This window comes from Neolamprologus multifasciatus, chromosome 12 (assembly GCF_963576455.1).
Source record: "Neolamprologus multifasciatus chromosome 12, fNeoMul1.2, whole genome shotgun sequence".
NCBI classification, from domain to species: Eukaryota; Metazoa; Chordata; class Actinopteri; order Cichliformes; family Cichlidae; genus Neolamprologus; species Neolamprologus multifasciatus.
In genome coordinates this window covers 4,563,430-4,577,934 of record NC_140450.1, presented here as the reverse complement: position 1 = coordinate 4,577,934, position 14,505 = coordinate 4,563,430, and the positions used below count along the sequence as shown (strand labels likewise).

Below are 14,505 nucleotides of genomic sequence, written 5' to 3'. Positions count from 1 at the left end.
AGTAGAATGGGAGGGAGAGCCTTCAGTTTTCAGGCCCCTCTTCTGTGGAACCAGCTTCCAGTTTGGATTCGGGAGACAGACACTATCTCTACTTTTAAGATTAGGCTTAAAACTTTCCTTTTTGCTAAAGCATATAGTTAGGGCTGGACCAGGTGACCCTGAATCCTCCCTTAGTTATGCTGCAATAGATGTAGGCTGCCGGGGGATTCCCATGATGCATTGAGTTTTTCCTTTCCAGTCACCTTTCTCACTCACTATGTATTAACAGACCTCTCTGTATTGAATCGTATCTGTTATTAATCTCTGTCTCTCTTCCACAGCATGTCTTTATCCTGTCTTCCTTCTCTCACCCCAACCGGTCGCAGCAGATGGCTGCCCCTCCCTGAGCCTGGTTCTGCCGGAGGTTTCTTCCTGTTAAAAGGGAGTTTTTCCTTCCCACTGTCGCCAAAGTGCTTGCTCATAGGGGGTCATATGATTGTTGGGCTTTTCTCTGTATCTATGAAGCGCCTTGAGGCGACATTTGTTGTGATTTGCTATATAAATAAAATTGAATTGAATTGAATTGTTTTTCAAAACGGCTTCCTTGAGCCCACGCATAGTTCAAAAAGTGCAAGTAGACTATGATATACCTCAAATATGCCATTTTCATTGGTTATTAAATCTAAATAAACCCCATCACTCAGTAATTCACAACTTAGTTTTGAGAGTTTTGTTCAGGATCCATTTCTATATTTGCAAAAAAAAAAAAAAAAAAGTAGGAATGTCGTTTTTTCTTTTCCAGAATTCTAAGAAAAAAGTCAGACTTCAGACTTTAAACTCAGAATTAAACTTTTTTTAAAATTTTTCTTAGATTTCTGGAAAAAAAAAAAAAAAAAAAAAAAAAAAAGATGTGCCCACTTTTACTTCCTCCTATTACGTACCAGCCGCCTCCTATTAAGAAAATGGTTTTTCAAAATAAAAGTCCTCAGCTTCTTTCATGTTAGTATCAGATAAAGGATGTAAATGTATATATGTAGCTCTTTTTATGATAAAATCATTATTCTATGACAGCATATCAGTAAATCCTGTTTAATGTGAATCACATGGCGATCAAGCGCCTGCTTACCATCTTCATCATTGGTGATGGTTACAGTGACAATATCATTAGCTCCCACCATGGCGCCGCTCCAGTGGTCACTGAGCGGTGTACCGAGATGCACCTGAAACTCCTCCTCAGGCTCGAACACTGAGTCGTCAGTGATGTGAACTGTGCAGTTTTTCACCTGGAAAATGCATAATCGAAGCACGCTGATGAGCAGAGTCTGAGAACAAGGACACGAACATCAGGTCGCATTTTGACTCAACATCTTACCTTCTCTCCTTTGAGGAAAGTAATGCGCGACTCATCTGCATTCCTTCTCTCCTCAAAGTCGTCCATCACCATGGCGGACATGGTCCGGGTGAAACAGCGCACCGATGACTTGAAGGAGAGGTCACCGGTCCGGATGATGGGGATGTGGAGAAGGTTATCCTTCTCCTTCACGGTGTAGGAGCTCTTCTCAAACTGCATGTTAGGAACTGAGAGAGAGCGAGCAACATCTGATCAATGAAGGGTGTTTGACATGACACACGTGTACTAAAGTCTGTGATTGTTCTGGGAGGACGTACTGTCCTGGAACGTGTCCGTGATGATGACGTTGGCTTCATAGGGCTCTTGGAGGACAGCACCCTGAGGAGAACTGAGGAACACCACGAAGGACTCAGACCCCTCGATGGACGGGTTCTGGATGTCATCCATGATGGTTAAACTGCACGTCTGTTTAAAAAAGGGACGTCAGATCAAATGATTTGCAAGGGTTATACGGGTGAATCTCTTGTTTATCGAGGAATAAAAACACCTTCCTGGTAGCTGCGATAGAAACTTGGTGAGCTCGGCTGATGATGTTATAAAAAAATGTTCATCTACTGTAAGTAAAGATGTCAGTGTTGAAGAATTAATTCAGATCCAGCTGTGTACAAGTGCTGACACCGTTCTACGTATCCCAGAGGCAAAACTTCATACAGCGTATCCAGTTCAAGCTGCTTTATCTGCTCACAGTCTACAAGCTGCTTTTTAACCCAGCAACCCGACTGTTCTCCATCCTGTTTATCAATTATCTGATAGCCCATTGCACAGCTGGCTCAAGTGTTTTTGTTTGGGACAATAACATAACTGTGACATCTGTGCTGCGGTCTCCGTGCTATTTTCATCTATCCATCCATCCATCCATCCATCCATCCATCCATCCATCTTCATCCGCTTTATCCGAGGCCGGGTCGCGGGGGCAGCAGCCTAAGCAAAGAGGCCCAGACCTCCCTCTCCCCAGCCACCTCCTCCAGCTTATCCGGGGGAACACCAAGGCGTTCCCAGACCAGCCGAGAGATATAATCTCTCCAGCGTGTCCTGGGTCTGCCCCGGGGCCTCCTCCCGGTGGGACATGCCTGGAACACCTCACCCAGGAGGCGCCCAGGAGGCATCCTTGTCAGATACCCGAACCACCTCAGCTGGCTCCTTTCGATGTGGAGCAGCAGCGGCTCTACTCTGAGCCCCTCCCGGATGGCCGAACTTCTCACCCTATCTCTAAGGGAGAGGCCAGCCACCCTTCGGAGGAAGCTCACTTCTGCCGCTTGTATCCGCGATCTCGTTCTTTCGGTCACTACCCACAGCTCGTGGCCATAGGTGAGGGTAGGGACGTAGATCGACCGGTAAATTGAGAGCTTCGCTTTTACACTCAGCTCCCTCTTTACCACGACGGACCGGTGCAGCGTCTGCATTACTGCAGCTGCAGCCCCAATCCGTCTGTCGATCTCCGGCTCCCTTCTCCCATCACTCGCGAACAAGACCCCGAGATACTTGAACTCCTCCACTTGGGGCAGGAACTCATCCCCGACCCGGAGTGGGCACTCCACCCTTTTCCGGCTGAGAACCATGGCCTCAGATTTGGAGGTGCTGATCCTCAGGTGCTATTTTCACTGTAGCAAAATCATTGCCACTCCTAAAGTTGGACAAAAGTTGACCTACCTGAGGTTAACTGACTGCAGTGTGAGGGTGCATTAAAAAAAAAGGATGATGGATGTTTTCTTTATTCACCCATCACACAGAACATGTAGAACAAGAGAAGCAACATAACTGTTTCATTCTTAAACTATAAACTATAGAATTTGACTGTAGGTGTGAAGTCTGTCCTTACCTCGTCAGTTTTTCCAGGTTTGAATTCCACTTTCTTGGAGCTGGGAATGTAGTCGACCCCGGGGCTGGCTGACGGAGGGTCTGAAGGTCGGGTGGCGCACCACACAGAGGTCAGCGAGGACAGGTCGCTGCCATGACGCAGCACTGGTATTTCAATTGTGCCTGAGAGAGGGGAAAAGTGAAATGCAAGGTGAATGCATGTGAAATGTGGGAAGTTGCTGTGTTTTTGAGAGAGTTATAAGATATTAATAACTTTGTTTTGACCTTTACATTGAAGGTAATTTCAATCCTGATATAAGAACAAAGTGACACAGAAACTGAATCTCGCAGCTTCTTTTAGCTGCAACTAATAATACTGTCTGTTCAACACAGTGGGGAAGATACCTTTGTATCAAAGATCAAAGCTACGCCAGCGAGAAGAAGGAGAAAAAGAAAGAAGTGGAAGAAGTTCAGCAGAAAGATGAGGCGCAGTGTAGCTGTCAGTGATGCTAATTATAAGAGAGGAAACAATCTATTCTGTGTCATGCTCCAAAACACGTCCCTGTTCCTAAATAAATGAAACAAGTAAAATATCACAGAGTGCAGTGATCTAACTGACAAATAAGATAGCTGACGATGAGAAATGTTTCCACAAAACATGTGTAAGTGCTCAGGGATGCACGTAAACTGGTTACACTAATATGATTAAATGTAACCATTATGAAACCTCCCAAACCAAAGACTACTCTCTAACAACTATTGGAAATGCCCTAAATTCCTAATGGAGAGCTATAAGAATAGGCATCACTTCAAACCACTCATATAAAAAAGTAATAAAGAAAATATAACCATTACTTATAAATTATGTATTTTTTAAAATATTAAATCATTGTAAGTACTGTCATGTGTACAAACACCTAATATTATAATGTATGGTAATAAATGTGTATCAAATAATTATTTTATAAATTATTCATGACGTACTGATGATAAAAATTATGTTCTGATGACATTGCATATAACACTTTTACATTGTGTATTTCTTAACGATGACCTTAGACGTTATTGTTGTTTGATTAAGGTTTCAAAGGCTTCATTTAAAGCTGCTGCCAGGATATGCAGATGGATTACCAGTGAAACCAGTAAATGGTAAATGGTAAATGGACTGGTTCTTATATAGCGCTTTTCTACTCTGTCCGAGCACTCAAAGCGCTTTATACAAAGCGCTTTGAGTGCTAGTGACACCTGTCTTCCACCTAAGTCCTGACATGATCCTAAAGTGGCCTTCTCTCTTCTATTTTATATCTGCTTGTGTTTCGTAGCCTGTTTAGGCCCTGTCCAGGACTGGAGCTTCTACTTCTGCTTTCTGCCATTTCCTCCAGCTCCCAGCTCCCAGTCTGTCACTGTGCTTGATTGTTCTGGTACCCCAGTCCCTGCTTCAATCAAGCCGCACCATCAATCACACCACCAGCTTAAAATGGGCAGCAAAGCAGAGCTTATTATTTAGAGCTGCTTTGAGCTGCCATGCCACTCTGTCAGTCTGTATTATTTAGACTGTACCTTGACTGTGTTGTTTTAAATGTACTTTGGCTTTGTGCTGTTTTTAACTAGTTACCCCTGTACTTTATATTTATTTGCTTAATTTTCAACTCGGGCACTAGCTTCTATTTTGGCTGCATAACCTCTCAGTGTTTCTGGACAGTGGAGCAGTGATGATCAGAGATGGGCAGTAACGCGTTACTTGTAACGCATTACTGTAATCCGATTACTTTTTTCAAGTAACGAGTAAAGTAAGGGATTACTATTGCAAAAACGGTAATTAGATTATCGTTACTTTCCCGTAGGAACGCTGCGTTACTGCGTTACTAAAACCGTGATTTTCTTGCGAGAATGTCTCATGACAGTGACGTAAGCGAGTGCGACGTTCGTGACAACAGCTGTGTGCAGATCAACAATGGATCATATATCGAGTGCGGGAGAGAGTATGAGCGTGCAGCGTTTAAAGCGTGGAAGTACTGACCTTACTTTGAGTTTGATTCCGTAAAAAGTGACAAAAACATTAGTGTCCGTTGTGCGTGGGAAGAAAACTTCTTTTTACAGCGAAAAAAAACCCCCCTAAACTTCCAAGCAAGCACAGAGTAGCTACGACGTAATGGGAAACTCACAGAGAAACTGCTGTATCCTTCCACTGACCGCTGCGGCACACCTGCACCAGGGTAAACCTCCGCCTACTCTACTCCTGCTTTACAGGTGAAAATAGAGCAAAAGGACCGCTAGTCTTTGACTTTATTTATTTTCTGCTGTGTTTTACTTGCATCTGAAAGAGTGAGTGTAAACACAAAAAATAAATAAATAAATAAATTATATATATATATATTTATTTATTTATTTATTATGTGCTGGAATGTGCAGAAAATAGGTTTAAATATTAAACTAATTTCTTCCAGTCAGAGAATGGTGCATATAATTAAAATTTTGCTTCATGCATAAAGTTAAAAGATTAAAACTAACAAAACAAGTTTTAAAAAGAGACTTTTCCATTTGATTACATTTTGTATGATGGATTTTGTAGAAAAAGTAGAATTGGGCTGAAAGATCTATCACTTTATCACCTATTCAGGTTGTCAATCATCTTTTTAAAAAGTAACTAAGTAACTAAGTAACTAAGTAATTAATTACTTTTGAAAATAAGTAATCAGTAAAGTAACGGGATTACTTTTTTGGGGAAGTAATCAGTAATTAATTACTGATTACTTTTTTCAAGTAACTTGACCAACACTGGTGATCATCTCCAACATTCACACGTGATAAAAGTTTGTCTGTGAAGGTTCTCAGTCATCCAGGTCATCGTAGTCTAAGGGGCTCGGAAAGAAAAGCGTCTGGACTTCTTTAAGTCTCCTTGAAGCCTAGTTGGGTTTTTTATTTGTTATTATTTGTGATGAAAGTGAAACTACGCAGTGAGTGGGTTCACAGGTTTCATGCCAACCCAAGTGCCAACTCTTACACTCTTAAAATATCTATCATACTAACATTAATGTTTGTTTATAGATCATTTATACAGTCAAAAAAATGATTACTACTAGTTAGAATACTAATAATAAATATGTGTAACTAAAGTTTAATTAACTACTAATCTATCATTCATTGCTAATGATTATTGTGAAGTGCTAGCTACCAGTGCACTTTATAGGAAGCTATTAGCCGTTTGAAATATTAAATTTTTTTAACTTAAATTTAATTTAATTACGCAATAAGAAATATGAATTCATAAAGACATTACGCTGGTGGATGCACGAAAAAGGCTCATACCAGCATCTTCGCTGAAAGTAAACGTGGCGTTTCCAAGAGAAACAGTCGATGCATCGTTGGGTCCATCAATAATGACCTTGGCCACCGACACGTCGCCCATGCGTGCGTTATCGGAGGTGTCTGAAAGCACCAGCTCGAACTCCTCGGACAGTTCGTACTCGCTGTCATCGATGAGCTTAACGTCACAGGTGGACATGCTGACTCCAGGACCGAAGATCACTCGGTTGTCGGTGGTCATGCCGCGGCTCTTGTAGTCAGAGCCGGACTCCAGAGCGTGGAGGCTGCTGCCCTGTGCTGACTTGGCTACGGTGTAACAGAGAGCAGAGACTGTGCTGGAGGTATCACCTGAGCAGAAATGACGTGAGACAACAAGGTCATACAGTGTGTGCAGGAATTAAAGTGAAAATGAAAAGAAAGAAATTATGAAACATTCGTGAAACATGAAATGTTAGAAACTCCTCTGCAGTGTGTACCTTTCCTTTCAATGGGAGCATGGATTAAGCCTGAGCTTTCATTGACGTGGTAAATCTTCTTGTCGAACTGCAAAGTGGGTTCGTCTTCTGTGTCGTTGATGTTGACGACAGCGCGCGTGTTTCCACCCAGCAGCGCGTACACGGGCATGCTGAGCTCCACATGGAAGCTCTCGATCCCCTCGAACACCTTGTCGTCGTTAATGACTATAGTGCACACTTTTGTGTCCTCACGCTCATCAAACTGCACCTGGAAAACAATGAGGAGGCATTAAAGAAGTGATTACAAAACCTTGACTTAACATAGGCTAGTTAGAGATGATACACTTCACTGAATGTCAAGTAAAGCAAAGTGTGCCCCCTTTACTGAATCTTTTTCCTCCTCAAACCTCCATGTACACAAAGGAGTACCTCAGGGTTCCATATTAGGACCACTGATGTTTTGTAGTACAAACATTACGTTCCTGTTGCACTCCACTTAAAACTGATGAAAATGCAAAAAGATTCCAGGTTCACGTTACTCCCAAGATGTTAAGGTCAAAAACTGCTCGATGCTGTGGATCTGTTTTTATGCTTGATCCTGTGGTCCACAAGTTCATGAACAGGAAAGTAAGACCTAACCTTGGATTATTTTGTTGTTACAAAGATAAATAAGATTTTAGCAGCATTTGAAATTTAGCAGAAGAAAATTACTGGTTTCCAGACTAAATGAAGAACACAAACTCACAGGAGAGAAATAAAATCAATTAAAAGAGAAATGTTAATTTTTTAAACGTGGAATATCGAGTTTCTACCTGCCCAGCATATTCAACGTAGTCCTGCTGTCCAGGTGTGGATCCGACGCTGCTCGTGGAGGTGGCGCTGCCCTGTTCAGTGCGGCAGAGCACGATGGCGTACTGGTTGAGATTACCGGTTCGCTTCACGGTCACCGCCACTGTGCCAGCCTTCTCACTCACATTGTAGCTGTGAAGAAGTAGGAAGGTAAAAGGGTGGGTGTCCAACGGGTAATCTTTATAAAATATGTATATTTTTTTTGAAATGGTGCAGACCTTTTGTGCTCAAAGCTGATGAGGGACCACTGGATGTGGAAGACGTTGTCACTGACCACATTTGGTTTGCTGTCTTTGACCAGGAACTTGAAGTTGTCCATGGTTTCCTGGACATTCTCCTGATGAAGCACGTACCGGATCAGACCCAGATTGATATCGGCTACAAAGGAAAAAAGCCACATTAGCAACGATCAAACTCTAGCATTATTGCTCCTTTACGGTTTTAGTACAAGACAAAGAGGACTGGAGCAGAGAATTTGTAAATTTGAATTCAAATTCAAATTTTATTTGTCACATACACAGTACGATATGCAGTGAAATGCTTACACAACTGCTAGTGACCTAAAGAAAAAAGAAAAGGCTATGAATAAGATAGGAAATAAATATGAAATTAAAAAGGGTAAATTAAACTAGGAAGGAATAAAATAAAATAAAATAAAACATAAAAATTAAAGTTAAAAATGAAATAACTGTACAACACAAATTAGAATGAAGGGTAAATTTAACTGGGTAAAGAATAAGATAAAATATATAAATTAAAGTTGAAAATAAAATAACTGTACAACAAAATACACAATACACAGTATAGACATATATAAGAATGTATGAAGAAATCTCGCTCTGACTTCTGGTTTCATTGGATTACAAGATTGTCCATCTTGTAATGAATAAGGCACGGCACTGTTTCATTTCAGGTCAGACACACAAATAGTTTTAACTAACGGGGTTATCTAAATGTATTTCTCTGTTTGGGGTTTTTAGCGTCAGTGCTTCTATTAAAGCTTCTTCATCAGTTCATTCATGTCTACCAATTGTTTTTTATGTTTCAATCACTTCTTGTTTCAGTAGCTGTTTGGCTCGATTTATTACTTTGTTACCGCCATGTTTTCTTCCACCCAGCAATGCTTTTCTGATCCTCCAGAGGATCCCAAGGAGATCTCAGGCCAGATGAGACAAAGTATAAGCTCTCTGAAAAATACCCAGGTGAGATCCAGCTGGATGTCTTAGAGCCTCACCCTAAAGTTGAGCTCAACGCTGCCTCAGAAGGAGATGAACATAATTATTTTAGCCATTCAGACTCAATTTTAATAAAATACCATTACTAAGAAGTGATCTGACTCAGATCAGGTCTGATGGGAGTCGGTCAAAAACGACCACACGGAAAATAATGTTTTAAATATGCCAAAAATGTCACGAAGCACTGCAGCAGGTTTTTAAAGCAGCAGGAGAGCCAAATTCACACGATGGTCTTTAAAGACAATTAGTGCTGATTTTTATGCTTGCACACAATTTAACTGTGAGGAGGGGGACACCCAAAAAAGACTGATTGAATCTTAATAGTAAAAACCTTTTGCAAAGAAGGCATTTCTTGGAAAATATCACTTCAATTCACAATTTGCAGCCTTGGGCCAATTCACAGTACTTGGAGAAATAAAATAGCCTGGAAATGAATGTGAAAGTTATTATTGGCTCTGGGTTTCTGCTCATTTACACCTTTCCACAGAAGGTTGTAGAAAAGGAAACACTTAGATGTGAGCCCCACTGCTTCAAAATTGGCTATATGACCTTCAGGAAGCTCAGCATAAACACCACAGACATGAAGACAGTACTAAATTATGCATTAATATCCAGAATAGTAATATCTCAAACATAATTTTAGATTGAGTACAAGCATTTGGCAGAATATGGGAGCAAATGCTCACAGTCGGGGTGATGTTGACAGTGTGTACTAGAAATCTCATCGGTTTTATTTATTCATATTGCCTCCATCTCTCGCGCTCAGGCTAAGGGTTATTTCACTTATTGGAAATTTATTATCATTAAGAAAACGATGTTTACAAGCTTCAAATTGAGCATGCAACACATCAAAGTGGCTGTTTATACTTGCTCTCTGCAGCCTGGAGGATCAACATTTTACAACAGCAGGCTGACACTGATCCTCGTCTGCAGCCTTGAGGTGAACATAAGCAGGCTCATGATGAGAGCACTGCTGATTTAAACTGCAAATTAGCTGAGTAAACGTGTGCAACGGGAAATATAGCAGACACGTGGTGTCATTCAGCGGAGACATGATCAGAGCGAAGAATGTGGGGTCAAGCTTTTGTCCCTCCTTCTCACTGTGAAGGCAAAATGTAAAAGAGTCTTTTGTTTCCCCTCCTCTACCTTCCAACAGGCACCGAGTTTTCTCTGCAGCGGCACGAAGGATGCAGGATGAACAGAAGAGGGCACCGATGCAACACTGAACTGGTGAAGTGAAGGAAACAGGTGGCTCCCTATACACTGATAGAGAAGTCTTTGTGGTTTATGTCATCCGCTGAGGGAGTTTAGAAGGAAAGCCCAGGAGCAGCGGGTTTCCAATATGTGAGTCCCAACAGCTCTGAGGCATAGCTAATCCTCAGGCATTAAAAAGTCCTTCAAATGAAACTATCTCAGAAGAGAAAAAAGATTAAACTTGAAGGGAGTCAGAAAGCCATGGCTTCATTTTAAAGAATCATAAGGGTTTGATTTGGAAACATAAACTGGCACTAACTGCAGCTGTACACAGTATATCCCAACTATGACTGCGGTGATCCCACACTAACCTGATAAGATAACCATCCTGCATATCAAAAAGTAGCCTTCATTTCCTTTTAATATCGTACACCATCAGCCCATTGATGTGAGTTTTTAAAATGCACATGTAGTACATGGTTTATTAGTATTCACTATGACACAAAAAAGGAAAATTATCCTAATTTTTTATGAATATTTGAAGCAGGAAAAGCAAAAAAACATCAAAGCTCACAGGAGGAGGGGAAAAGCAAAACTGCACCCACTCTTTTGCTCAACCTGTGTTGAGCTGATGGAAATTTTCTTTGATATAAAATTCAGTTAAATTAAAATTATTGGTAGATCAGCAATCAGACCACTGCTTCCAAGGTAAACTGTGCTCATGGTCAAACAAACGTCTTTATTCAAAAGAAAACAGTAAAAAATCTGACACCAGGGGACGAATGTGGACACAGTTTACTTTTCTGTTAGTTTGTTTTTGTCCAGTGTCCCACTCTTGAGTGTGGTGAGGAATGTTGAGAATCCCATAAATAATTTATATTGATATTTCTGGGAGTAAAGAAAAAGATTTACTGTTAAAAGAAAAATTCTCCTGCTTCTTGCAAATTTTTAAACTCTGTACCTATGCTGATAAAAATGCAGTTTCATGCAGTCAAAGCCAAAAGTTTTAGCTATGACTCAAAAAACTTTTAATTTGCTGATCTCTGACAGACTTAGCTATCACATTTGCCTTGAATTCGTGCTCCACAATGCTCAAAATGCACAAAATGAGATGACCTTTGAGGACACTTTAGTGGATAAGCACAATCGTGTGGATATCAGCTTCTGGACCAATTGGGATTTGGCCCTGATTGGTTCCAGCATGCCACAGAGAGTTGCAAAAGTTGCAAAGAAGAAGTGTCACCACTATAAATACAGACTCTCTGGATAAATTTGATGAACTGACTCTTTTTTTGGACAAGGATTGAAGCTGGCTGAGGAGGAGAAGTTAAGAGGGATGGGTTGTCTAATAAGTTAAAATGTTACTGCTGTAAATATAAAGACAACAGAGAGAGCTTCGGTACCTTGTGTGAATGTGGTAATGGGGTTCCCAGGTTTCAGCTTGCTCTCCAGGAAGCCGTGCTTTGGCTCTGTGGTGATTTCATAAACCAGCTGTCCATCATCTGTGTCCGGGTCCATGGTCAGCAGCTCCTTCTTGGTGATCAGATTGGTGGCCTGACAGACATCAGACAGGATTGACTCAAATTTCCTGTTTTTCAGTTTTCACCGCACAGAAATCATCTCACAGTGCAAGAATTCATTACTGGGGATTTCATTCACAATGTCACACTATGATTCAGCTGAGCAGGAAGCTTTTCTTTTCAATTTCAGCTTCCCTGATGTAGCTATCATAGCAAAAATACAGCTGTTAAGAAGCGTCGCCTCACTACTGGCTCAAAAAACAGAAATCAGCATATCCAACATCACAACACGAACCAAAAAAACGTGTTTGCTTCTGTATCTGATCTCGACATTGACATTCAGCCAACAAAATTTTAAAGAGCCCCTCCTCTGAAGGGCAAAGTAGTTAATTTTTCTATTCTGTTAATGGACAGCATCTGGTTTATGTGGGTTATAAACTCGCTAATTGTTCCAGTGAGTTTGGATAAATTATTGGGAAATGCTATTGTACACACTGATCTCCCCACTTAAGTACAGATTAGCATCCAAACTGTTGTTATTTGACTCTTAGTTGGATGAAGGACTTTAGACTGATCTCTACGTTGTCTTTACAAGTATTCCAAAGTTTAAAACCACCAGCATCCACATCTGGAACATGTAAAAAATAAATCCACCAGTGTTGAGAAACATTTGTTTCTAAAACGGATAAATTCAGCACAGAAGGCGATGCGATGCCTTAAAATGTTTTTTGGTCTCGTATGTTTTAAAGATGTTTCATTTATGATTATTACAAATAAGTTTCAATGTATCTAACAAACAAAGTTCATATCAGCTGTTTTTTTAAGCCGTTTCTTCTGCAAACTACTTTGCAACCAACCTTCTTTTTAGATTTGCCAGTAACTTCTACGTGGACGCTGGGTTGGGAACTACAGTTCTGGAAATCCTTGATTTGAACATTTTCAGGTTCAGGTTATTTTATTTTTAACCGTAGGTAGATTTGTTCTCGTGAATTGAAGAAACAACAGAAAACAAAAAAGCATAGCAAAAAATACTGACAACAAAAATTTATACTAATTTTGGCCATTATGTAATCCACAAAAGTGACTTTTTAAACCTTCGTTTTACAGTTTGGGACCAGAAGCCTTTGTCCGGGAGGAAGAAAAACGAATCTCACTGTGTAAAGAAAAATGAAACCAGCTGACCGCTGCAACTGTCTGGTGGACAGGGAACTTCAGCTGTGGTTCATCAGTCAACCTGTTAGACCACAGAGTTTCTGCTCTTTTCAGATAACTATCCAAACCACAACAACTAAAAGGACAAAACAGATTCAATAAAAGCACGATGAAATAAAACCATCATGGTTTTATCAATGTGGACACAAGAAAGCCTTCTTAAACACGAGAGCTGCTGGTGCTCCTTCCTGCACACAGCTTCACAGTTTGCTTTGAAATTCAGCTTTGAATCAACAGTGAGATATTTATAACTCTGAACACTTTCCACATTTTGATTGCACGCTCCTAAGTTAGAGGCAGGGCAACGATGCTGTAATGTATGCCCCGCTTTACCTAAATGACTGAAGAGGACCACAATTAGCAACCGAAACATCGTGTTGTATTAAATCACAGGTGTCAAACTCCAGGCCTCGAGGGCCGGTGTCCTACAGGTTTTAGATGTTTCCTTAATCCAACACAACTGATTTAAATGGATAAATTACCTCCTCAACATGTCTTGAAGTTCTCCAGAAACCTGGTAATGAACTAATCATTTGATTCAGGTGTGTTGACCCAAGGTGATATCTAAGGCCATGTCCACACGTACCCGGGTATTTTTGAAAATGCAGATTTTTCTATGCATTTGCACCTTTCGTCCACACGTAAACGGCGTTTTTGGTCACTGAAAACTGAGATTTCTAAAAACTCCGGCCAGGGTGGATATTTTCTAAAACTCCGTTTTTGCATTTATGTGTGGACGAGAAAAACGGAGAAAACGCAGCGTCAAAGATGTGCGCCTTTTTTGACGTCACACTGTGCGCCACGTTATTGTTTCGGTGAAATGAATTTCTACAATACTGTTACTGTTAATTGTCTCTGCAGTGTTTAAATACTTACATATACACACACAGTTACTGTCCCTCCACACATACGACTCGGTTCTGCTTCTATGCCCCATCTTTGTTTACTATTTCCCATCGAGGCTTCTAGACTTCTGATTGGTCAATATTTCTACACGGTTAGGAATATAGCGCCACCTGCTGCTTTGGCATGTTCCTAGCAGCGTTTTCCTTCATTTCTGCCTTTACGTGTGGACGGGATTATTTTTTAAAACAAAAATGGAAAATCTCCGTTTTCAAAAATATCCGTGTACGTGTGGACATAGCCTAAAACCTGCAGGACACCGGCCCTCGAGGCCTGGAGTTCGACACCCCTGTATTAAATGAAACTCAGTAAGAAATTGTTTTGAAATTGCCTCCCCCTGCAGGCCATAACAAAAACTGCACTATCATGGGACCACCTTCTTGCTCCTTTCTCAACCTCAGGCGATCCATGTTTGCACATGGAAGTGTAGGATATCCCAGAACACAGCTGCACCTCCAAATATTAATGAGTTCAGATGGAATAATTTTCTTTGACCAAAGGTCTCCTGCCTGTATGCTCAGGTTTTGCTTTCCCCTCCAGCACTCAGGAGAAGATACAGGAGTGTAACAGTATGATAATTTGGCTCAGTGATAAAACACCCAGGACTTAATTACCTGCAGCGCAAACACAGCACAGGCTGAGAA

At 40.9% G+C, this 14,505-nt stretch overlaps 1 protein-coding gene across 6 annotated transcripts in view; it reads right to left on the bottom strand.

The window, feature by feature from the left end:
* fras1 (Fraser extracellular matrix complex subunit 1) overlaps nucleotides 1-14,505 on the bottom strand; it is a 352,607-nt gene that overhangs the window by 20,837 nt on the left and 317,265 nt on the right. For all 6 annotated transcript variants that reach the window (XM_085180995.1, XM_085180996.1, XM_085180998.1 and 3 more), the window contains 9 exons: nucleotides 11,630-11,780; nucleotides 8,016-8,175; nucleotides 7,761-7,929; nucleotides 6,970-7,216; nucleotides 6,497-6,841; nucleotides 3,210-3,370; nucleotides 1,648-1,795; nucleotides 1,352-1,557; nucleotides 1,106-1,262 (listed from right to left, as the gene is read on the bottom strand). In XM_085180995.1, the coding sequence (XP_085037121.1) occupies nucleotides 1,106-1,262; nucleotides 1,352-1,557; nucleotides 1,648-1,795; nucleotides 3,210-3,370; nucleotides 6,497-6,841; nucleotides 6,970-7,216; nucleotides 7,761-7,929; nucleotides 8,016-8,175; nucleotides 11,630-11,780 (1,744 nt within the window). The remainder of the gene's footprint in view (nucleotides 1-1,105; nucleotides 1,263-1,351; nucleotides 1,558-1,647; nucleotides 1,796-3,209; nucleotides 3,371-6,496; nucleotides 6,842-6,969; nucleotides 7,217-7,760; nucleotides 7,930-8,015; nucleotides 8,176-11,629; nucleotides 11,781-14,505) is intronic.